The sequence below is a fragment of the Rhamphochromis sp. 'chilingali' genome, assembly GCF_963969265.1.
Source record: "Rhamphochromis sp. 'chilingali' genome assembly, chromosome: 7".
Taxonomy (NCBI): Eukaryota; Metazoa; Chordata; class Actinopteri; order Cichliformes; family Cichlidae; genus Rhamphochromis; species Rhamphochromis sp. 'chilingali'.
The window spans coordinates 34,403,397-34,429,817 of NC_137934.1; the positions used below are offsets into that span (position 1 = coordinate 34,403,397).

The 26,421-nt window shown below is 38.6% G+C and overlaps 1 protein-coding gene across 1 annotated transcript in view; it reads left to right on the forward strand.

The window, feature by feature from the left end:
• Positions 1-26,421, forward strand: part of ap1m3 (adaptor related protein complex 1 subunit mu 3) — a 37,168-nt gene that overhangs the window by 1,838 nt on the left and 8,909 nt on the right. Inside the window, exons 2-7 of the mRNA XM_080887542.1 lie at positions 8,876-9,032; positions 9,643-9,710; positions 10,400-10,530; positions 20,147-20,294; positions 21,924-22,050; positions 25,718-25,860. Coding sequence (XP_080743668.1) covers positions 8,876-9,032; positions 9,643-9,710; positions 10,400-10,530; positions 20,147-20,294; positions 21,924-22,050; positions 25,718-25,860 — 774 coding nt within the window. The remainder of the gene's footprint in view (positions 1-8,875; positions 9,033-9,642; positions 9,711-10,399; positions 10,531-20,146; positions 20,295-21,923; positions 22,051-25,717; positions 25,861-26,421) is intronic.

Below are 26,421 nucleotides of genomic sequence, written 5' to 3' on the forward strand. Positions count from 1 at the left end.
GATGCAAAAACTTTTTAATGTTGTACGGATACGAGGATGTTTTAAATTTAATTCCCCCCTCAAATTGTATCCCCGTTCCCTTTTAGAAAACATTTTTAGAATATTGTCAGGAAGCAGGTTATTTATTGCTTTATATATAATTTGTGCTGTGAGAAAATGAACCAGATCTGTGAATTTTAGAATTTTTGATTTTAAGAATAGTGGATTTGTATGATCTCTGTAACCAGTTTTATGGATTATCCTTATGGCCCTTTTTTGTAATATAAAGATTGATGATAGCGAACATTTGTAAGTATTGCCCCAAACCTCTGCACAGTAATTCAAATACGGTGCAATCAGGGAACAATAGAGAATGTGGAGTGATTTGTGGTCCAGAATGTGTTTTACTTTACTCAAGATTGAGACACTTCTTGAAATTTTGTTATGTATATGATTTATATGAGACTTCCAGTTTAATTTATCATCTATAATCACACCAAGAAACTTATGTTCAAGTACTCTTTCAATTTCCACACCATCTACATGAATCTGCACTTGTGCATTTCTAAGGGAATTAAAATGACAGAGTGTGGTAAATTTTGACCCTATTATGTTGTATAGACTTCCTATTGTGTTTGTTGTAAATATACTCTCTCCTTTATCTATGACAGCTATTCTAAAATGGTTTAATGTAATTATAGTTTTACAGTGATTTTTCTGCAAGAGGATTGGAGTTAGTTTCAGGGCTCCTGCTACTCTAGACCTAATAGCTGTGCTCCAGTGTAAAACATTAAAATGTGGTGATTAAAGTGGAAAGTAATGATAAAATAATTTTGAAAAAGCAATATTGCTAAAAATGGTTAAACTACTGCATAAATATATATATTTGTTTTTAGGGTCTGTTGATGAGCCTGGAAAAGACCTTTCCATTATCCTTGCCCCACCGGCAGCCTATTTCCCGGAAAAACACTATGAAAAGCTGTACACATTCACAGTGGGAAACATTTTTAGGATTATAAATATCACAATGTTACATATAAATATACAGCTGGAATTATAAATGACCCCAATAACTCATTAAAAGGATAAGACTATCTTCACCATGTATTTTCTCTAACCGTAACTTATTCTTAGGACAATGAAACAGTGTTTGTGGAAATGATACTGAAAGTCATGAGGATCATAAATGACGCAGTACTTGCTGTTTTCATTAATTTTTGTATTTTTTTAAGTATTTCTACAATTTCTTACTACTTCATATGACTCTATTAGCTTGTAGAGTTAATTTATGTGGGGCCAAAAAAAAAAGAATTGTTGAAGAAGCCTTATATGCTTGACAACATTACCCATTAGGGAGAAGGATCAGTCCCGTCGTTGCCTGGATGTCTTATCGTACAGAATAAAGGTTTTCTCTTTCCCTCTCTTGCGTTCTATCCATCTATCTCTGCCCTGAGGCAAATCAGTAGTATCTCTTTGCCTTCAGTCTTCACCCTCTCTCTGCCCTGACTAGATGAGGTCCTCTGTTGTAGCAGAAAATTGTGAAACAAATCTGAGATGGAAAAAAGCATGAGAACAGTCCCAGTGACACTGTAGATAAAAAAATAATATTAAGGTTGTAGTCATTAACCCAAAGCAGTTATGGATACATAGGTAACCTGCTTAACTGTACAAATCCATAGACCTTTTGAACTATTGCTACTGCAGAAGTCTGTTGCATTTTTGTGTTTTCAAGTGTGCCAACCTACCCCAAGCCCTCGGTGCCTCCTCATGGGCGCTAGACTGCACTTGCTGGGTAGACCTAAATGTCAGGCTATTGAAATCAGCATGGCATCATTTGTTCTCTGTGATTCCCAATAGAATTTTTAATGAGCGAACATGCTCAAGCTGACTTTTTGGGTTGTAATGAGTAATGGCAGATTCCAATAGCTGGAGGCTAACATCTTCAGACATATAGTATATTTGCTCAAGGGGCTACAGCTCTTAGTTTTTGTAATATATATTCAATTATGTTGGACAATGCACATTCATCAACATCATAATGGTAATGTGCAAAGACTGACTCATTTCGATTAGCTTTTTGTTTAATTGTTTAATTTGTTTAATTTAATTGCGTCCACCATGAATCCCAATTTAATTATTTTCATACTGGTTGATTTATCCATCTGTCCATCCATCCATACATCACATCCTCTATGACTCGCACCCACTAAGAGTAATGATTTTGGGGAAGGTTACACCCTGCACACCTTGGATACCGGTCTTTTGCAGGAATAACAAAGAGAGACAGACAACTATTCACACTCACTTTCACACCTATTGCCAATTTAGAATTGCCTGTTAACCTAACCCATGGATGTCTTTGGACAATGGGAGGAAGCCAGAGTACCCAGAAAAAGGTTATGCAAGCACAGGGAGAATATGCAGGCAGAAAAGACTACTGGAGGGATCACCTTCAGATTGTTTTAGATACATTCCATGACCTTAGAGGATGAATGTGCATGACTTGGGTAATACACATTTTGCTAACAGTGTAACAGTTTGTGGACTAACTTACAGCTGGATCACATTTGTAATTTAGTCACTTATTTAGATGCAAAACAAATGACATTCTCATCATCATCTGCTTGTGTTGGGTATCATATTAGCATGCTGACACACTAAACTGTGATTAATATAGTAAACACTGTACCAGCTAAGCAGAAGTACGAGTTTGATAGAGCTGCCACTGTAGACTTAGTCTTATTGGACAAAGAATGCTGCAGCTGCAACAAGCCCCCTTCTCGAGGCCCTTTGAGTATTAACAATATTTAATGGTTGCAGTTGATGGACCAACTCAGTGGTGTCTTTTTGTACTTTTCAATGGTTCATTATTTCAGCTACAAGTTGTGTACTGTTAACTACTAGCAGCTTTGAAACGTCATTCAACATTTTCTACATAGAAATTTATTTTAGTACAGGAATTTATCTCATAGTCAGATTGAACTTAGTGGGCTTAGTGTAATTTACAAGAGGGTTGATGGGTGACACAAACTGTTCTTGTTTTTTTTTGTTTTGTTCCTGTTTGCCTTCCGGTCATACGGCCCAGCGAGGGGTGTCTGTTGCCATGTTTCTTTAGAGGTTAGCAGTGAGTGCTTTCTATTGATTTCAAACATTGAAAACAGTCATTGATTGGCTTGTGTGACCCAGTAACAAACTCCCATCAAATCCCCACAGCGATTTTCCCCGGCTGATTATGTTTTATTTCATTTATTTATTTTTTAAGACCACTGATGGTTTTAATATGTAATACTTTGTTGTGCTGGTAAAAGCCAATTATAACGCCAAGAATTGCCTTTTGTCTTGTAGATTAAACAAAGAATGGATCAGCACATGTAATTCAGTTTATAATAGGGCTAATTGGCTGTATTTTATACTTCAGTTTTTATATTATGCTTCCATTGTTCTTATTTCCTTTTTAGTTTTTTCCTTTTGTTCCCACTGAACAAAACAACATTTCTTGGTTTTGAAACAATTTAACTAAGTTCTACATAAAGATTTTTAGCTCTCTGTCACAGTTGAATGCCATTTAAAACAATTAGATATAAAAAATATTTGTGATGCACGTTGATATTCCAGCAAAACTTCCCAAACTTTAAGCAGACACTACTGCGGGTTAACTTGAAAGGGATACATTCCCACTTGGTTGTAAAGAGACCTGGATTATTAAGTAGCAGTGCTTTGCTTTGGGGCATGAAATATGCTAACTGATTGGTTCTCTGCTGAAAACAGTGCAGCACTGCTTGTTTTTCTGGAAATACGAGTTTAACTGACACACGTTTGAACCATAGTGGCACGGCAGTGATATGTTGACACTTCCGTTTCCTAAAGGTGATATAAAAGTTTTTACAAGTCATTCTTATGATTGGCACCATTATTGTTACCACAGACTAGTTATTTTCAGAATCATCATAATCGGATGATGTGAAATGTCTCTCAGATGCAAATTTGGTGGGTTTTCTTTTGTGTTGTTTTTTTAAAGGTGGACATCAATGCACTAAAAGAGAGAATTACACAGAGGAAAATTGGTGGATAAAGCAGTCAATAAGAAGCTCGTCACAGCTCATCACAGTAAATGAAAAGAGTGATAAACTTTCTTCGTCTTTTATTGATTTATTGTCTCAAATAGAAATTAACTTCAGCCAACTTGTCAAGTATGTGCACATTGGTTGTGTACGGCCAGCGATGTTGGTGGCCTTTTCTTTGCGGTCCACATGTTCTATATGCCATTGTAAGTGCAGTAGGAGGTAGGGCTGAACGATATATCGCATTTGCGATAATATCGCGACATGATCAAGTGCAATTTTCTAACCGCAAAGGCTGCGATTATACTCTGGACATGTCCAAATTCATGGGCTGCATCCTCCTGAGGCCGCATTTGTAGACCGATTACGTCACAGCGACGCGCCGAAGGCTGTCCAAATTACTACCATATCCCAGAATTCATAGCGCGGCCCAGCCAAACTCCAGTTTCCAACAATGGCGGCCGCTACTAAGTTTTAAAATTACTCATACTAATCTTTCTGGGTCACAAAATAAACTTTTAACATATTTTCAGGCGAGAAAGTAGTTGTGTAAACATCAAATATCTGCTCGGTTTATCAAGATATCCCATATTTGCAAAAGTGCTTCGACGTTTTCAGAGGCGTCTGCTACCCACCAGCTCGACAGCTAGCCGGGAGCTCGAGGGTTACTGATGCGGCCGAGAGCGGCACAACTCCCGGCACATCATTTTCAGATCACCGCGGAGTTTCGCTGCTCGGGTTAAACGTAATATATAAGTCACTTAGACAACCTAAAAATGTTATTGTTGGGCTTTTTTCAGTGTTTTGTTTGTTCGTGAGTAAATCGGTTTGGCTGAGATTAAAGTTATTAGATTAGATAAAATAAAACTTTATTAATCCCCCGGGTGGGTTCCTCCTTGGTTTTCACACAGCTGACTAAACGTCAAACAGAAAACTTATTAAACAGAAGTATGAGACAGTCGAGAATTTACGCCAGTGTCTGGTTATATTTTAGATAGCAAGAAGCAGACGGCCGAGTTTATTAAACTCCGCCGAGACAGCGGTGACGCTAATCAGAACTAGACCGTCCAATTTCACGCCTTTAAACTTTAAAGGCGTGTTTGTGTGTGTGTTTATACAATTGCTATTATGTTTGCACTTTATGTGTAATGTTACTGACTGCAGAGATCAGTAAGCTGTGTGTATTTTTTATTTATTAGTTTTATTTATTTAATATTATTTTTTAATTGAATGACTGTCTAGTAGTTCACAGATGTCGAAAAACTGAGTGTGGTAAAGCCACTGATTTTTTTTATGTATATTTCTGCAATCTGCACATTGTACTGACTTTCATTTTAATGTTTACACCAGGGTTCCTTGTCAGCACTTTATGCTCAGATGTTTGTAAGCTAAAAATAAACTATTGTGTATGTTCAAATATACTGTTGTGATTGAAGAAGTTAAATAAAAATGTCAGTCATCAATTCATGCATCACCTCATGTCATCATAACAGAGGTCTGTCTTCCAGGAAAGAACAGTTTAAAATTAATGTAATATAGTATTGGCCATACTATATGATGTATTGCTTGTCTTTGTTTAATAATACAGAAGACAAAGACCTTAAAAAATAATCGCATATCGCATCGCAATCGCAATATTGGGGCAAAAAATCGCAATTAGATTATTTTCCATAATCGTTCAGCCCTAGTAGGAGGCAAGTGTTATAGTGTTATATATTGGGCTGTTTATACTTTATTTTTTCATTTTTTTCAATTAGAAATTGATACTGTTATATGTAAAACAAAGAAAATAAGTGAATTATCAAATCAAAAATGCTGGACTCAGCAGATGTCTGTATCTTCTGTTGGAAAATCACTGTTGACTAAGTAATTAATTATTCCCCTTTTTGATGCGGTAACCAGAAATGATTATGACCACCACATAGTTAACATGCTGTTGAGTCAAGTCTGGAACATATGTGTGCCGGTGTTTTTTCCATCAAGGTGTGATTTTTAAAACTGGCAATTCAAAGGACACTCTTCCATGGGCTTTCAATATTGCAGCTCTTTTTTGATATAGACTTGCCTATAGCTCACTCTCTGTCTGGTCACCTCTGAACTGTTGCCTGTGTGTGTTCTCCTCTCATAGAATCTGATCAGTGGCCTGTTCATATCCTTCTTCTCCCCCAGATTACTTTACTTTGCTGGAATGTCCTTTTTTTATTTCTTATTTCCTCCTGTCTTTGTTGCACCTGCCCTTTGTGACCTTTGTGCAACAGAGGCTCCTCTATTAAAGAAGATGGGAAGCTTTTTGTGTTTGTGTGCGTGCATGCATGTGTGTGTGTGCGTGCATGTGTGTATGCTTGCCATCTAGATTCCTGAAGCGTACAAGCTTTGATCTCTTTCTTCACTTCACCGTGTGCGTCCGGAGAATAGAAAGACTGCTAACTCATCTTGTTATGTTTGTCTGTGTGTGTGTCTGTGTGCGTGTGTATGTATGTTTTCATTAAAATTAGGAGGTGTGGTGCTTTCTCTGGGCTGAATGAAGCAAGTCTTGTCATATCTGTGACTAGCATCGCATGCTGATTGGAGATGTTACAACATTCAGCCTTAAGTCTCAAGACAGACCTTGATACAATTACACCCCACCCCCCAGTGTGTAATATAGAACAGATCTGAAAAATGTTCTCAAACATAGTTTAAAACTGCACTTGTGTGATATGAACGTGCACACTTTTGTCATCATTTTAAATCCTTGACTTACAACAGAGTAAGAAGAGTTTCTGGGTCTTTTTCTTGGTTCAGTCACATATTGTTCTTTTTCATGCTGTGTTTTATTTTCATTGTGTCCACAGTGGAGTTTTTTTTCTTCACAAAGGAGACACTGTGTCTTGTGTAGATGTAGCAAATTGGCTTATAAAGTCAACTAAAGCAAAGTCAATATATCAGGATCTCTTGTGACAGTGGTCTGAAAAAACCCCCCAAAAAACAGAATATGTGCAGTCATAATTTTTTCATTTTTTACTTTTAGAAGTTCAATCACAGACATGTACTCACTTAACTAGATTAGTAGCTGTGGTGGGTGTGTAAGCTCACACTCGCCTTTTATTACAAACCGGTTCCAGCTCTTTTTCGATGGTTGTTGAGTCACTGACAAAGAGGAGGACTCAAGGTTCACATTGGGAAAGGTCTGTTAGATGTGTGTTTGCACATTTTCCACTGTTTAAAAGTGTGTCTGTGAGTGATGGAGGTGCTATTAGTGTTGCGGGTATATAGTGATGAATAGAGTTGTCGTGATACTAGAATTTAAAACTTGATACCGATACCCAGGAAAATACTCAATATTTGACACCTTTTTTTAATAAAGGAGGAAGGAAAAAATGACAAAAAATCAATAGGGTTTTCTTTTTTTTTGGTAAAGATTAGTACAATACAAATCTAACATCAATCACAATGTTTTTGAGTAGTCTGGCATATAAAGTAATGTAACGTGGTGCAACCCCCCCCCCCCCAAAAAAGAAGGACAATAATATTTATAGGTGGTTTGAGGTAGTACTGTGCCTCTCACGACTTTGCACTTTTCTTTACTGATCATCTGATGAAAAACGTATCCTCTTCCTTCTAACTTCAAGCCATATTTTCTAAACTGGGGCTCTAATACACAAAAAAGTGCTTAACCATGCCTATCTATTCTTGATATTATACCAATTGCTTATTATTAGTAAATTGGCTAAACAACAATAGCTGGTTACAAACTAACATTTTGCTTTATGTTGGGTTTGAGTGTCCTAAAAATCCCTCCGATAAACCCTTTAATTTTTTCACTCTTGCATTTATTTGCTAAGGAACAGAGTCCAACAACATTAGATACACTTCAACCAAAGTTTCACTAACACTAGGCTATTAGCAGCTAACAGTGCTATGAGCCTACAGCAGTGCTAATTTTCACTGACTCATCTCTTCTTATTTGACTCCTTTCACAAAGTTTTAAAGCCTTGAGTAAATGGACATGGACACTATTGTCAGCCTACACTTAATGCAGACAAATGGCAGCCAGAGTTGTTTGTCCTACAGTGGCCACCATAGCCAGGATTATGCACTTGAATTGGGAGGGGTAATAAAACAGAACTTGGACAGCTAGTGGAGAAATTTGTCACACTGTACCTTTTAACATTATCCACTAGCCACAACCTCAATGATGACTTAAGAAATGGCTAATGTTGCTATCTGGTAATTGCAAACATATAAATGGTTAAAGGTATCAATGCGAATGGGTATCTGAACTGATAGTAATTCTTATTAGTTTATTATCACTTAGTATCTTAGTACTGTTTCTTTCAGACATAAAATGAATTTTTATAAGGGAAAGGCTAAGAATTAATGAAAATTTATTTTAAATTTGGTTTTAAGATTGATTTATTTTTTGCCAATTGACAGCAAGGAGGAGAATATACCATAAATGTCTAGTAGGACTTGGGGACATTGCATGCCTTGGCTATCATTTCAAACCTGGAAATCTTCCAACCCTTGCTAAGGTCTGCTCTTATTCTTCTTTCAAGTTGAAAAGTTGGTCATTCATCATTCATGATCAGATACCCATCAGTCCATTAAAACTACAAAGGAGAAATTCAAGCTGGAAACACATTTTGCACATTTCCACAGAGGATGAAAAAAATAAATATAACCCCCATTCAGGAGGTTAGAGGGTTTTTGTCAGCCACTGGCTTCTGTAGCTTCTTTAAGCTTGAGTGCAGGTTTGGTATCTTTGCCAAAAGCTATAAATATTTAATGACAAAGTCCTCTTTAATATCATCCTCTGCCTCTGTATCTTGTGTGTCTTTATGTTACTCATCCAGGTTCTGATTTGCCGTAACTACATGGGAAACATGGACATAAATGTGATCGACCAGTTCATGCCCATTCTGATGAAGAGAGAAGAAGACGCTGAGATGACGCCGCTGATCAGCCATGGCTCCGCACACTTCATGTGGATCAAACACAACAACCTTTACTGTATCCAAAGAGAGTTTACTGCTGCGTGATGTGCTCTGTGGTGCCTGCTAAAACGAAGCCTTCACTGCAGACACTATAAATATCTATGTGAATTCTCCACTTTACCACAGTATAGTTTTCCATTCTGGCTGACATTCCTGCTTTAGTTCTTCAAAGTGACAGCCCTCCCATCAATCATTTACAGCATGTAATACATATACCTTAATTGCATCTTTCCAGGACAGATCTATATGAAGTCCTGTGTTTCAGGTTGCTTCTGAGCTTCTCCACTTAAAAAATTGAACACAGGTTCACTATGATGTGTTATTCACTGTCTTCAATATTCCACACTCAGTCTTACTTACACATTATTAATTCAGGAACATATTCCAGTTGTTAGTAGTATTCCCAGTGCACTGCATTACACAGCTGAGCTCTTTTACCACCCTGTGGCCATGTTTTTAGTTGCTTGAAAGTCTCACACATTCTGTTAACTTTCAATTATGCTGCATTCGTCTCATAATCACTCCCAGTAAAGAATAAAACATGCCTGCTTCATGTCTTCTAACAGATTAAAAAACGTTTGCCTCTTGTAGATAAAACTTTGTTTCTTAACAGTTTTTTTTTTCAGTGGTGGCAATCACTAAGAAGAATGCTAATGCTGCTCTCGTGTACTCCTTCCTTTATAAAATAGTACAGGTGAGTGTGATGTTTACAGTTCATACTTTTTATTCCAAGGATGGAAAAGTTGCATTTGCATTATGAAGTCGTCTGATTTTCTATGTAGGCAATACATTTGGTTTGATCTATTGATGAAATGCAGGAACAGTTGGTGTTTCTGCACCGACAGTCTTGGTTTTTGGTTTGGGTTTTGTTGTATTTCTTGCAAAGTACTTTGTGACATGTACGGTAAAACAACAATGGCACTCACAGAATACTTCCCTCCCAAACTCTTACATTTATAAGAACGTGACCTGGAGTGGTACCACATTGTAATAGACTCCTTCTTTGATCTCCACCTCTACCTTTCCAACACATTTCAGGAAATATGGCCTAGTAGCTGTTTCGCATAATTCTGCTAGCAGACGGCCAGATAAACAAACAGCTCTTTTCTTGCTAGAGGAATAAATGTAACCAGCTCATTGTATAAATTATTGGAATAGGTCTTAATAAACTGCAGTATTAACCAGTTGACTATGAAGTGTAAGCGTATCTATTTGTTTTTCCCCTATACATATCTTTTCAGCACTGATATATGAAAAGATAATAATAAAAATCTTACTGTGGGATAGTAATAACATACAGTATGTGTGCACTCAATGTAAAAAGTACTGCTCAGCAGCTTGCATAGGATTTTTCATAGTAGCTGTTTGTATTTCTGTTTCTAGGTATTTAAGGAGTACTTTAAGGAGCTTGAGGAGGAGAGCATTCGCGACAACTTTGTGACGGTGTACGAACTGATGGACGAGGTGATGGATTTTGGGTTCCCTCAGACGACTGAGAGCAAGATCCTACAAGAGTAAGACAAATGTCACACAAGTTGACAACAGTCCACAAACCATTGCGCCACGTCTGTTTGTTCAAGTGTAAAAACTCAATACCTCAGACTGGGAAGCATTTTAGATTCAAATAAATAATGAGTCAGCACTTTATCGAAATATGTAAGCATAGACGGAAATACAGTAAATACAATTAGTAATGCAAAAAATACTATACAATTCTAATGAGCTTAAAAGTTAATATTTGGTATGACCACCTTTATTCTTCTACACAGCCTGAACTCTCTTAAGCAGCTTTGTAGTCATTTCTTCTTGAAGGACATTCAAACTCTTCTGTAGATTTTGGCTGCCTTTTTTTTGAAAATTTCGTGCTGAAAATTAAACTTCCGATGGCATTGCATGGCAAAATCTGACAAGCTCTCCAACACCACTGACTGAAATGCTTTCCCAAACCATGTCAGAGCCTCCACTGTTTTTTACAGACAACTGTAGACACAGTAGTATCTCTTGTCCTCCTCTGTACATTCCGATAAAAATTTAAACCAAGAATTTTACATCTGGATTATCACTTCATTAGACCAGTTGTCGCTGATTTTCAGCCCAGTACTTGAGTAATTTGGCATACATTGGCCTTTATTCCCTGTTTCGCTTCCTTAAAAATGGCTTCTTGGCAGCCACTCTTCCATTGAGGCTATAGTGAACAGTAGTAGTTCATCTCTCAGTTCCAGTTTCAGGTCTTTGCTGAATTTCATATTTCCTAAGGACATGGCATGTCTGGTGAAGATATTTTTATTTAATTTTTTTCCTGCCACTTCTTGTTTTGTCCTCCACTTATCCAATTTCCTCACATTTTTGAGGTAATGCTGCATACCATGGCAAGACATACCAGGTTTTTGGCACGTGGTTCTTTGGGAATCACCTTGTTGGTGCAAAGATACCATTTTATGCCTGTCAACCCATATGGAAAAGAAATAGTAAAAACATATATGATTTCATTATATAATTTTTCAAGGGATCTTATATGTGTTTTCACTCTTGTATGCTTTTCATACAAGTTTCATACAAGACAGATACAAACTTTATAAGATTTATATATATCTTTTCCATATGGGAAACTGTGTTATCTTTGGTATCTGTTCTAGATTCAACTGGAGAAATGGGAGCAAATGATGTGTTTTTGTGACAGGCTGCTGGTAACAAAGTGTTACCAAATTTAAAATGGAGTCCGATGGACCGATCCGATATTATGTATCTGTATCGATCCGATACTGACCTAAATTACTGGATCGGATATAGGAGAGAAATAAAAAATGTAATCCGATCCGAAGTATCACAAAATAACCTCACAAAACGCGCTACTTGGCGTAACCCAGCTCAGCGCATCGGAGCAGTATGTGTCACCTGATAGAGCGGCTGTTGTCTGCGAGACATGTCGGTGGTCTGGTGGAGCATTTGGAGCGTTACGTGCTTCCAAACCGCGGCATTCCATCTCAAAGAAAACTATCCCAGAGAAGTAAAGTGTGTAAGTGCATCTCTGAATGTTTGCATAGTATTTCCACTTTAAGCATAACAACTGATATATATGGAGCCACAGCTGGACTGGCCATCGGAGTTCCATATTGAGGCGAAAAGGAAGCGATTTGTCCCGTACTTCAGCTAGAATTAAAAAAAGGCACGAAAAAAGGCTGGAGTTATTCTGTCTTTGCTGCACAGCTGCCGTTCTTCTCTCATTCTCTCCCCCTTCCTCCCCTGTTGCTACTTCAATCATGGAACTGACCAATGATCTTTTCTGTCGCAAGTCCCGTCTTACTTGTTTGTTTATCGCCCACTTTGCGCCAGAAAGAGGAGACCAGCGGATAAAGAACAGCTGCTTGATAAGCTGTTGTTAGACTTGATTTAATATTAATTTCTAGTATCAGCTGATGTTTGCTGGAGCCATGGCTGTAAAAGCTGCTGGTCATGATATCCATTTGGATATGTCGTGAGAGGGAAACATGAATATGAAACCAGGAGATGTCCTTACTGAATCATCAGCTGAACAGTGATGGACAAACAGGTTTACCTGTTATGTGACATGAATGAGTGGAAGGGAAGCTATGAACTGTTTCTGAGAGACAAATAACACCAGGATCCTTTTCTGTGTAGCTGACAGCTGGTAACTGTGCAGGTGCGGATCTAGCAAAGTTTTGCCAGGGGGCCAGGTAGGGCATTAACAGGGAAAGGGAGGCACAAAAAATACTTTTCTTTGTTATTTCATTTAAAATGATGAACTTTTAATAAATAATTATCTGAATCTTACAACCAAAGTGGTCATCTGATTAAATGTATAGAAATCCATTATTGTATATAGTAACTATTAAGTCTAATATACATCCTAGTAATCTATAGTACTTTTTCCTATGGGAAGGTACCATCTGTGCAGTCTGCAATTCTGTTGTAGAAAGATGTTGAATCTATTTAATTATTCTTGAAAAATAATTTATTTCTGTGCATTTGTTTTACACGTGCATTAAATTAAAGTTGATTATGTCGATTAAGCATTGTGAGGTGAAGGGTGGGTGGGGGGGGGGGGTTAATATTTTTGCTGGGAGTTGGCAAACCTATTAGTTAGGTTGTTTAATATTTCTGCTAAGTACTCTTTAAGATACCAGAATAGGGATGATGGTGCAGCTTTAAGTTTATTAGATTGATCAGTTTTGCTGAACTATAAAATATTTTGGGTGCAGTGTATTTTTTGCATACAAGTATAACAGAATAGCTTTAGTGTTTTGGTTTTTAAAACTTGAGAATGAACAAAATGTAGCAACATATTTATAAAAAAATTGTTTTATTGATTAAAAAATACACTATATCGGATTCATATCGGTATCGGCAGATATCCAAATTTATGATATCGGTATCAGACATAAAAAAAGTGGTATCATGCCATCTCTAATATTATGATACAACACTGGTTCATCAACTGAGTTATGTGCAAAAGAAAAAAAAAAACATTCCAAAAATGTCCACGTCTGAACTAAAAATGAGTGAAAAAGCAGCCAATGTCCAAAGAAAACTGAAAACCCTCAGAAAGCCTTGAAGGACTATTGCAAAAGAGAAAGCTCCTTGGAGGTAAAATATAAAGAGTGGTGAATAAAGATTTTTGCATGGTACGGTATATTTCTTTGATATTTGTGTTTAAACTATTTTGAAAGTATTAGCTAACCTTTCATTAAAAGAAAAAGGAAAAAAAGACATCATGAGTGGCCAAACGCGACAGTAATAAAATTTTAATACATTACCTTTGTCATTGCAACACCATCAAACTCTGTCTTTTGATATTTTCTCAGAGAGACACCCAGTGGCAAAACTTACACTCTGTGCAGTGGAAGTAAAAGAGGGCTTGTAGAAATTGCTTTGGTGATTTTATATTGGACAAACGGTGAAACAGTATGGCATTTAAAATGAACACTAATCAGGCTGATGAGGTGAAAGTTACAAACTCTCAAAGGCCATAATTGCTGCATTCCTGTCTGGTTTTAATGTAACCACATTTACTCAAGTGGTACCTGTATCATCCATCAGGGAACAAAACAGGAGTTTTTCAGCGAGGTAACAGCTTCATATTTCATGGTGCAAGTTAGCGGGAGAGAGGGAATGAGAGCAAATGATGATTCTGTTTGAAGTGCTCTAGGCCATTTTTTTTCTTCTCATTCAACTGAGCACAACTGGTGACTAAAATTGTAATGAATGGCTCAGCTTTATACACTGAGTGAAATGAAGTGAAGCCACTGCTATTCTTTGGACCACTCGTGCTTTGTGTTTGAGCTGTACACAGGGTTGTTTTGCTTTTACCCTCCTCATGGCTCCACAGAGAGACTTTTGTTTCCAGGAGAAGGATCAACATTCACTCTGAAGCCCACAGCACCACAGGCACATAGGCTGTTAGTGTGTGCATTTTATTTGATTATTTTATTTTGCTGTGAATATATTGTGCACACAATTTCTTTGTCTTTTTTTTGTTATTGCTATTAGCTGCTGCTGTAACAATTTGTCACCATCTTTATTTACAGGGTGCTTTATCAGAAACTTTCACATTTGCATAGTGTATTGTTTACCTTTTTCATGTTTTATGTGTAGTAATACATGATGGATGTTTAATTTAATGTGGTTTTTTTCACAGAGGTTTGGCTTTGGCTACGTGTGTGTGTGTGTGTGTGTGCGTGTGCGAGCGCGTGCATGCGTATGAGTGTCTGAGCGTCTGAGTACTGCTGATAATTACCAGGCTCCTGTTGGCACTCACACACAATGACACCATCAGCTGGACACACTCAAGACACTCAGACAGAAATCCCTGCTCTTCTCTTCCCCAAGGAGCCATACAGTTGTTGTCTCTCACACACTCTCTCTTTCTCTCTCTCTCTGACACACACACACACACACACGTTCTGTCTCTCTGTCTGCAGGCTACTTCAGTTCTCTGACCTTTTCATGCCCCCAACACTGCTCTTCTCTTACATTTTAACACTATCTACCTGGCAAGAGTATAACTGTGTGTCTGTGTGGGTGGATGCAAGTGTGACTGGAGGGTTGCGCATGCACGTGAGTGAGTTCATGTGTGCACATACGTAGAAATCTTCATCGGCGTGTAGGCGTGTCTGTGTGTGTGTTTCCTTTGACTGCTATTGTTATGCTAATCCATCAGTTTGCTGCCAAATCAGCTTCCAGACCCTTTCATTAGCATTTCTGAGGAGAATCAGGGCAAAACAGAACAAACAGCAAAGCAGCAAAACAATCCGGCGTCAACCCCAAACCCACTTGTCGCCGCCTTTCATCTCTCAGCACTTACAGACTTTCCTACATGTCAGCATGCATTCAAGACCCGCTAGGTTGGAGGAACTAGGGCAGAAAACACAGAAAAATCTTCCGCCTCAATCCGTCAATCAATCCAAAACTTGTTTATTTGGCACATTTTGTGGATGAGATTAGATAGAAAATTTTGATTTTAAGGGAAAGCAAGACTCTTTTTGTTTAGCAGGATTTCACACAGTTAGAAATCACACAATCTCACAGACAAGTATGTTTAGAACAATCGTAGTTAAATAGTTTTATAATAAGAATAGTAAGACTTAGCACAGAGAGCTGCCAAGAAAATCCTTCAGTTTTGGAGGCTTCACAGCAAGTTTTGTTTATTTTTGTCCTTTTTTGGTGTTGTCTGCTAAAAAAGGGGAAATATTTTAGATGGCATTTTGTGTAATAAAAAAAATACTACATTTAAGCAATATTGTCTCCTTGATGCTAAGAAAAAAGTGTTTATTGCAGGCTTGAAGAACATCTTTTTAAAAAGTTAATTTTCTGGACAGTATTTTTATACGTTAGCCTTTAGAAGTAACACGTCTCCTTACAAGATTACTGCCATTAGCATTAGTCTGTTACTTCACAGTGATACGTGACAAAAGCAACTAGGGCTGAACGATATATCGCATTTGCGATAATATCGCGACATGATCAAGTGCAATTTTCTAACCGCAAAGGCTGCGATTATACTGCGATTATAAGGCTGTCCAAATTACTACCATATCCCAGAATTCATAGCGCGGCCCAGCCAAACTCCAGTTTCCAGCAATGGCGGCCGCTACTAAGTTTTAAAATTACTCATACTAATCTTTCTGGGTCACAAAATAAACTTTTAACATATTTTCAGGCGAGAAAGTAGTTGTGTAAACATCAAATATCTGCTCGGTTTATCAAGATATCCCATATTTGCAAAAGTGCTTCGACGTTTTCAGAGGCGTCTGCTACCCACCAGCTCGACAGCTAGCCGGGAGCTCGAGGATTACTGATGCGGCCGAGAACGGCACAACTCCCGGCACATCATTTTCAGATCACCGCGGAGTTTCGCTGCTCGGGTTAAACGTAATATATAAGTCACTTAGACAACCTAAAAATGTTATTGTTGGGCTTTTTTCAGTGTTTTGTTTGTTCGTGAGTAAATCGGTTTGGCTGAGATTAAAGTTATTAGATTAGATAAAATAAAACTTTATTAATCCCCCGGGTGGGTTCCTCCTTGGTTTTCACACAGCTGACTAAACGTCAAACAGAAAACTTATTAAACAGAAGTATGAGACAGTCGAGAATTTACGCCAGTGTCTGGTTATATTTTAGATAGCAAGAAGCAGACGGCCGAGTTTATTAAACTCCACCGAGACAGCGGTGACGCTAATCAGAACTAGACCGTCCAATTTCACGCCTTTAAACTTTAAAGGCGTGTTTGTGTGTGTGTTTATACAATTGCTATTATGTTTGCACTTTATGTGTAATGTTACTGACTGCAGAGATCAGTAAGATGTGTGTATTTTTTATTTATTAGTTTTATTTATTTAATATTATTTTTTAATTGAATGACTGTCTAGTAGTTCACAGATGTCGAAAAACTGAGTGTGGTAAAGCCACAGATTTTTTTTATGTATATTTCTGCAATCTGCACATTGTACTGACTTTCATTTTAATGTTTACACCAGGGTTCCTTGTCAGCACTTTATGCTCAGATGTTTGTAAGCTAAAAATAAACTATTGTGTATGTTCAAATATACTGTTGTGATTGAAGAAGTTAAATAAAAATGTCAGTCATCAATTCATGCATCACCTCATGTCATCATAACAGAGGTCTGTCTTCCAGGAAAGAACAGTTTAAAATTAATGTAATATAGTATTGGCCATACTATATGATGTATTGCTTGTCTTTGTTTAATAATACAGAAGACAAAGACCTTAAAAAATAATCGCATATCGCATCGCAATCGCAATATTGGGGCAAAAAATCGCAATTAGATTATTTTCCATAATCGTTCAGCCCTAAAAGCAACTTGTTGGAGCACTTTTGTGTTACCAAACGTGACAGTACTCTGAAGTCGAGCTATGAAGTATTATTATCCATATACACACAATGTGAATACTTTCAGTGTCAAGGGGATCTTCTTTGCTAGTAAGCAGCTGTGAGGAAAGGGCCAGAGACAGAAACACTGCTAGCACATTAGGGAATTTTTATTTTATTTGTTTTATTGAAAACAAAATGAAACGGCTAATATAATACAATATTTAACAGAAATGGATTGCTTATTAGGAAAAAAAACCCCAAGATCACAAAAACAAAACTAAACTAAATGATTGATTTTCAGAATGAACTCATTAGATTAAAGTAGTGTTTAGTACTTTAAGTAGTTACAGTGTAACACATTATGCCCAGCGATTTGATGTACCTGCACTTATAGAACATTGTACTGAAGTCACATTTCTTTTTAACTCTTCACTGATGCTGTGCATTCATACAGCTCACACCCACAGCCAATTTAAATTCACCAGTCAACCTAGCATGCATCTCTTTGGACTATGGTAGGAAGCTGAGCCAATCAGGAGATTAAAACCGGTAAGCGTTATTCTGTGGGGGACAGCGCTAACTACCACACCACCATGCTGCCCAGTACTGTTGAGTGGTTGGATCAGTGGCTTAGATGGCACTAATAATACAGGTTACATTCAATATATTCCTGAAAAGTATGAAAGGTGAAATGATAAACATTGCATACCTGCTTTAGAGATTCTCATTTTCAGCAAATAGAGATTTTTGAGGTTTGGAAATGCACCTGGAGTATTCAGGTCATTGATATGTGGTTTTATCTAAGGAAAGCTTGAAGGCCTGAGTGGGAGAATGAAAAGATGAGAGACGGCTAAACGGAGGAGGAGACAGAGGGGAGGAGAAAGTGTCAGAGTAATGAACTCAGGGTGGAGATAAGCGGCTGCTTCAGAGAGTGCACTTTGGATCACTGTCAGTCTGTCTTTTTTGTGCCAATGTCAAAGAAACTGATTAAATTCAATTTAAGCTGATACTTTTTCGAAGTACGATGAACTCTAATTTCAGTTTCTCCTGCCAAGTACCAGCATTTAATCATTGTGAATAATAATATACTCAGACACTAACATATATCTAAATACATACAATACAAAAATGATTAATAACCCTTCAACTGGAATAACTGTTTACACTTCATATTCTGGGGGGAAATAATTGGGAGGCAGAAATATCCAGACAGCTCTGCAGTGGGAATGAGGCCACTGAGAGGTAAACAGTGATGGGGGGCAGGTGTTTCGGTAAAAGAGGCCTGGTCACATGATGTATCATAGTGCAGCTCCCTCTTATTCTCATGACGAGTCATTATACATCCCTGGAGTCGAAGAGGACCGGTGAAACAAAGCTTTACAGCTTGGTTAAGAGCGATGAGGTAATGCAGTGCTCTGTTCTCGGGTAGAGGCAGAATAGTTACATGTTAAAATGTATAATGAGTTTATTGATTTGTTCTTAGTACAGTTAATATTAGACCTAATTTAGAGCAGTATATGTACATCGTTGACATTTTTCAGAAGTTGCACCATTAAATATTTTTGTCATCAGCCTACCACTTAAATTATGTAAATGTATGTGTTTACTGGGAAAGGAGCTTTCTGTGTCGGTGTATCCTGAATAATATCACCCAAGTGCCATAATTCTCTCTTAGTATTGAGCATTTTTAGTGTTTTTTAGCACATTGGTTTGGTTTCACATCTGAGGTTTTGATTCGGCTTGGCCAGTCTTAGTAAGCAGAGGGTAGCTCATTTCCGTAGACAAGATCTCTGTCTTAAGACTCTAATTTAACTTTCAGTACCAAAGAGCTGACTGATTATCTGCAGAATGCAGCAGCAGCTAAAGACTTGGATGGTGGCATTAAAACTAGAGCTGAAAACAGAGTATGTGTATATAACTGAGCAGAAGCATGAATCCAACTTTAAAGGCTTTACTTCAGCCAGTAACAGATCATCTTTTGTCCATCAGAATTTTCCTAAATTGTGTCAATAAAAGGCCTCTAACCTCCATTATTTCTGTCAGTGCATCCTAACACAGTTGCAAGCTACAGAGAAGCCTCAACAAATCAAAGAAAACTGACAAACTTGCTTCAAGATGCGTTACACGCTGCAGGTTCAGTTCCTTTGAATCAGCTGTCCCAGTCTTTCCTCATGGCCCAGTAGATACTCGATTCGTTGGTTCGTATTTACCCAGCCAATATGTCATTGTTTAGTCTCATGTAAACAAATGCATGTATCGCATTATTATCCGTGGCTACAGCCCCAATTGATTTATGTAAATCTGTTTTCTAATTACGTTCATGAATAATCTTCGTACAGCACAAATACAAAGCTCCTTTAATTTATCCACGCTTGAGTAACTCATTTTTTTAAAGTCGTGGGGTGCGATTAATGCAAAGCGTAGAAACGTTCCTCAAGAGAGATTTGGTTCATGTTGCTAGATAAACACGCTGTTTGTTGCCATTTTTCATTTAGATATATTTGAGTTAAGGATCTCACTGTTGTTCTTAGGCCTCTGAGAAGCTGTCAGTCTTTAGAGGAGATTAAATTATAATTTCAGCCTGCTGCAGTTTATCATGGTACTCCTCCAAAATTAGAAAGTGCTGCCTCTTTCCCAGACACCTTCATGAAGGCTGCGATCATTAGTTTTCAAACTAGCTTGATGAATGATGTACATGGGTTTTCAGGTGTCCTACTCAGCAGGATTACAGACTGACTTTGAACACAACTTGAGCTTCTCTCTGCCTTTGTCTCCTTCAGGTACATTACACAGCAGGGCCATAAGTTAGAGGTCGGGGCACCGCGACCTCCTGCCACCGTCACCAATGCTGTGTCCTGGCGGTCAGAGGGCATCAAGTACAGAAAGAATGAAGTGTTTATGGATGTTATAGAGTCAGTAAATCTTCTGGTGAGTCAATATCACAGCATCATAAAGAGCTGTACAGTAAGAATGTTCATTTCCAGCCATGCGGTGACCATGGTGTCATCAAAACAAATGTAATGTACATAATATGGCTCTTTATCATTAGAATTTATATATATATTTTCACCATTGAATTCAGTTACAGGAAGTAAACTAACATAATAGAAAACACATGACTCTCATTTTAATTTCACTATCAGTTCGTACATTGTTCAAACACCATTATCCGTTTTTTAAATCCATTGTCTAAAATCGCTGGACTTTCTCAAGCGGTTCAAATAGACTTGGCTTCCTTGAGGCTAAGTGGATGTGCGTTACTGCTAAAATTATCTTCCCTTGAATTGAATCGCTGAGTAAATTGTCTCTGCATCAATAATCATCCATTCTGTTCCAGTGCAATATTTTTGTTGTGTTTTCATTGAATGACTCAGTTTATGTCTAAGGTTACTCAGTAAATCAAGCAGACAAAATACCTCAGGACAAGTCACACACTATGTTTCTTGTGAGTGAGATGATTGTACAGCATTTTTAGTTAATTCATGGTCTAACTGCTGGAAAATAGAAAGGTTCAAATGCCCACCTGCTTTATTTCAGTAAATACTTGGTGAAAAACACTTTTCTTAACTAAAAGTATGTAAATGCTATCATCCAAAATATTTCATTACATTGTAACTTTCCCTTTCTTTACAGTTATTACATTCCCTCCCCCCCCCCCCCACCCCCCCACCCCCCCCCACCACCACCACCACCACCACCACCACCACCACCACCGGGCTTAAATGGACAGTAATACCACGGTGTGCAAATGTGATGTTGTCAGGCTTCATGACCCAATTAGAAGAACTTCTATTTTTATTAAGGTCTAAGATTTCCTGCAGCAAAAGAAGAAGACGTTTGAATACGTGAACATGCTGCGTCTTCAAATGCACAAAAGAATCAGATCTTCTCTCATGTGCCTCGTGTTTGAGGCAACACCTCAAGGACAATCAAGTTACAACTGCAGTTATGAGTCATGGAAACTAATTTGGTGGAGGTGTTCAACCACTACACAGGGGTGTAAAAACCAGTAACCGCTTCCTTCTCTGTGAACAGGGACTTTTTTTTAATGTTGACAGAGTTTTATTTCTTTCTTTTTTTCATTTTGAGGTATTTTCTGCTTTATTGAAGTAGTAAGGAGTAGAGCAGGAGAAGACACAGCACAGGGCTGTGGGTTGGACTCACACCCAGGATGCTGGGTTTTAGCCATGTGGTAAATGGTTGCCTCCTCACCCAGTGAGTGAAACTAGCACCCCAACATTTTTTTTTTAGTCTTCCTCACCAGTGTTTTACTTACAGTTCTTACGCTGCATGCTAAAAGACTTTCTGTTTTGTCCCTCAGACTGTGTGCATCCTCTGAATGGTTAGGTCGATTGGTTTGTTGCTTTCTTCTTCTGGGAACTACATATCTGAAAAGTGTAATTCTTCAAATAACGAATATGTATTTGTTTCAAGAAAATTGTAATTGTAATCATCAGACTGAACTTCCACAGCTGCAAGGGGCAGATTTGACTGTGTAGCATATGTATTCACAGAATCTAAACAAACTAATGTTAAAATTTATTTTCTTCTCTGTAGGTGAGTGCCAGTGGCAGTGTCCTGCGCAGTGAAATAGTGGGTAGCATCAAGCTCAAAGTGGTCCTGTCAGGGATGCCTGAACTTCGACTGGGCCTCAATGACAAAGTGCTGTTTGAGCTCACAGGCAGTAAGTAACAGTCACCCACAGCCATTTGTGTCACTAGAAGCCTTTATTACAGAGCTGAACACTCGTGCAGGCAGCTGACAGAATGAAAAAGGATCAGAATCCCTGTATATCTGTGGATTTATCTCAGTATTATACATTTAAAAACAACATCCAGCACACATAAGGGTTGTAGCACTTGAAGTCAGTGAGGGAAATTTAATTGGAGCTGGACCTGCATGTGTTTACAGTAACTTTTAAACATTATTATGTACCGATCAGGCATAACATTATGCACGCCTAATATTGTGTTGCTCCCCCTTTTGCTGCCAAAACAGCCCCTGAAGGTGTGCTGTGGGATCTGCCACCAAGATGTTAGCAACACATCCTTTAAGTCCTGTGAGCTACAAGGTGGATCAGACTTGTTTTTCAAGCACATCCCCACAGATGCTTGACTGGAATGAGATCTGGGGAATTTGGAGGCCAAGTCAACACCTCAAACTTGCTGTTGTACTCCTTGAACCATTCCTAAACCATTTTTGCTTTGAGGCAGGGCGCGCTATCCTGCTTTCATCGGTGGTCAAGAGTACTCTTAACACTTTTCTATTAGAATCAGCATTGACATTTGCAGTAATTTGAGCTACAGTTGTACACGGGCCAGCCTTCATTCCTCACATGCATCACTGAGCCTTGGCCATCTATGTCCCTGTTGTGGGTCAACCACTGTTCCTTCCTTGGACCTCTTTGATAGATACTGACCACTGCAGACCAGTAACAGCCCACAAGAGGTGTTGTTTTGGACATGCTGTAGACTTACACTTGCCCATTTTTCCAGCTTTTTGTCCACATCGATTTGGGGACAAAATGTTTACTTGCTCTTTAATATACCCCACCCACTAACAGGTGCCAGGATGAAGAGATAACCTGTGTTATTCACTTCATATGTCAGTAGTCATAATGTTTTGCCTGATTGGTGTAGTATGCAGTCTATTTGTTGTAACTGATGAAATGACAGTAAGCCTCTAAACGATCAGTAGAATGCTTTATTGCTTTTTGATACACTTTCTACTTTGTTTGGTGCTGGTTGAGCTTTTGGCTTTTCACTCTCCCCTTGAACTCACCCTCACGCTTTAGCTCCTCTTTCTGCCTAAATCCCATGCATAACTCTCTTCCTACCTCTACCTCCCCCTCTCTGCCTACCAATTTTTCCACCGGTGTTTCCCACTGCTACATCTTTTCTCGCCTACTCCTGCACATCCTCCTCCTCCTCTTCCATCTCTTCTTCCTCCTCTGCTTTGCCTTCATTTCTTCCCCCCCCTACTGTTTCTAGTGAAGGGGAAAGGCTCCTTCACTGTCTACCCTCTTTGCCTCTGCGTTAATCCTCACCCCGGGCTACAGCCCTGCAGATGAAAGGTGAGGGTCCGCGGCTATCCTATGCAGCCCACAATCCCCCTGCTGTGTGTAGGAGTCTGGGAAATAGCATATCCTCAGAAATAATGATCAGAAATAATGATCAAACAGACGCACTGGCAGATGCAAACACACACACACACACACACACACACACACACACACACACACACACACACACACACACACACACACACACACACACTCACACACTGTTAAATATTAAAAAGTGTTTTGCACTCTCATCTCCTGCAGTTACATTTTACATATCATTTCCCAGTCATTGGATTATCATAGTTGCTTGGTTTGTACTTTTTAGTCACAGCTTGATGCAGACAAAAAAAGAAAGAGGAAGTATAAATCATTTAATGCTGCCCTCCGCTGGTAGAAGTCCAGAACTGTCACCACACGGAGCTGAAATAACCATAACACAAGTCACTCCTGTGTTATTTACTGACTGAAAGCAAGCAAACAAAATCATTTCTATCCCTTGAATGTCCACAGCTGCTCGCATATTCTCTAAGTAATTCAAAATTCTCTCTCAGTGGCCTCAATGGCTTGTTTAAAGTCAGTGGAGTTTTAGGTTTTGAGACTGTGTGGATTGGGTAAAAATGACAGACGTTTTCAAAGCAGCCCATATAATCATATTATGAGCTGCAGGCTACTTTGCGTGCAACTAACAATTATGTTGTTATCAGTTTGCACTCTTATCATTTTCTTAGTTAATCAGTTTCTCCACAAAATGTCAAAGACTCATAAAAATGCCCAAGGTGACAGCTTTTAATTACTTACGTTTATAACTGACAATCAAAAATGGAGAGGTATGTTGTTTACAATAATATACATCAAACATTAGACTAACCAATCTTCACATTTAAGGCGATTAAATATTCCTTTGGCCACTCGAAGCACCATTAAGATGCTTTAGGCATTTATCAGTTGTCACTATAACGTCTTTTTTCCCCCCACTGTGTGACAGTGGACAGAAAAACAGATTAGGTTGCTCTTGTCTGCTACTGTGCATTAAAGACATGCTGAGAGTGGCCGTAAGGGTGAACCACAGGGGACACTGCTGCATCTTCAATCCTCCTCTGGCATGTGCACGCACACCTGTCTCTTCTTTGGGCCCCGAGGTCCAGGGAATGACAGACAGTATCCTGTATGACCTTTCATTGCTTGTCTTGATAACGCTGCATACAAGTGTGTGTGTGTATGTGTGTGTGTGTCTATGGTAGTGGCATAGAAGGACACAAACAGGAAGCGTTTCCTGCTTTTTCTTGACCAGGAGTGTTGGGTTCTCCATGGCATCCACCTTTCTCCACTTTCACATTATAAAATGTCACACACACAGACACACACAAAATCAATAGAGAAACAAGCGCAGTACACAAATCTGCGAAACGGGCATGCATAAACACATGCACGAACACCAACTCACGAGGGAGGACAGTGAAGAAGAATACACACAGAATACACAAATACGCACATCCACACACAGGCAGGCACATTCCCTCTGACAGGCCTCAGTGCTGGTCCCGGGGTTGCATTCTGAGCAGGTGAAGCCTTAGCTCACTATTGAACGGGGGATTTAGCTGAAGGCTCACAGGCCCATAGTCATTACAGCAGTTTTTCACCACTCTGCACCCTCAATTAACCACGGCAGAGGTGAGCATCAGGCGTTCTCCAGCAGGCATCAGAGGCTGCCATGAAAGAGATTCCCCTTACAGTGTAACTGATTACTGCAACAGTGCAAGTGTGTTCACTCTAGGTAGCAGCTTTAACTTTGAGAGTGTTTTTGTGCCGAGTCTATTCAGGGATTTTCTTTTTTAATGGTTTTGCTTTTGTGACTTTAATATTTTGGGGGGCAATTGGCTACATAAAAAAAAAAAAATCTGAATACATGGAGGCATTATTGTCACATTTGAAATACTAAATAAATTGTTATAAACAACTAAAACAGCAGTGCGTACAGTGCAGGTGTGACTATATCAGAAGTCATTCATATCGCTTGAATGTCTGCAGAAATCAGTGAGTTTCATTTGGGGGGATGATGGCAGCAGGTATTAAATACAAACTGTGTGCTTGTGTGTAGCAGCAAAACTAATTGTTTAGTGGAGGATGAGAAGAAGGCACTGTGAGCTGGTAACACACTGTTTTCAGTGTGTGTTTGTCTGAGAGAGAGAGAGATGGAGTGAATGTTGGTCAGTCATCATTACCTTGACCTTGATTTCCCCAAGGCTGTGTACAAAGCTCTCAATCTTTGTGTGTGTGTTTGTGTCAGGAGAGAAGAGCAAGACAGTGGAGCTGGAGGATGTGAAGTTTCATCAGTGTGTTCGTCTGTCACGCTTTGAGAACGACCGTACCATCTCTTTCATCCCCCCTGACGGCGAGAGCGAGCTCATGTCCTACCGCCTCAACACTACAGTGAGGACACATAAACGTTATCAAAAGAGCACATTCTTTTCACATTAGGTCAAATGACATGACAACCCAAAAAGTGTCTTTATTTTATTGTTTTTGTACTCTTTGATGTTCATTTTTGTTGTATTAAGCTATCTACTTATAGTGAAGCTTGCTGTTCATAACTGATCTTCACAGTCATAGTAAATTGGTAAAGTTGTTAACATCCAACACTTTAAAAGACTCAGTTTTAAAAATAACATTACCCAGCTCTTTTTGGTCAATCGCAATAAAGAAGTAAAACTTTCACTCCTTTAGTGTACTTGAATGGACATTACTGTATCCGAGTCGCTGACTGTATTTATAAAAAATAGATGGAGCCTCCACAATGTTACCCAGTGGGGTTGAAGCCTTAAGCCTTGTTGGAGTGACCTTTTTTTTTTTTTTTTTTTTTTAGCTTTGTTAGCAAGGTGCACCCATGAGACAGTATTGGTGTATTACATATACACAGATAAATAGTGATTATTGGTAAAGAAATATCAAACCACAAACTTTATGTCAGTACAGTTAGCAGCACATCAGGCC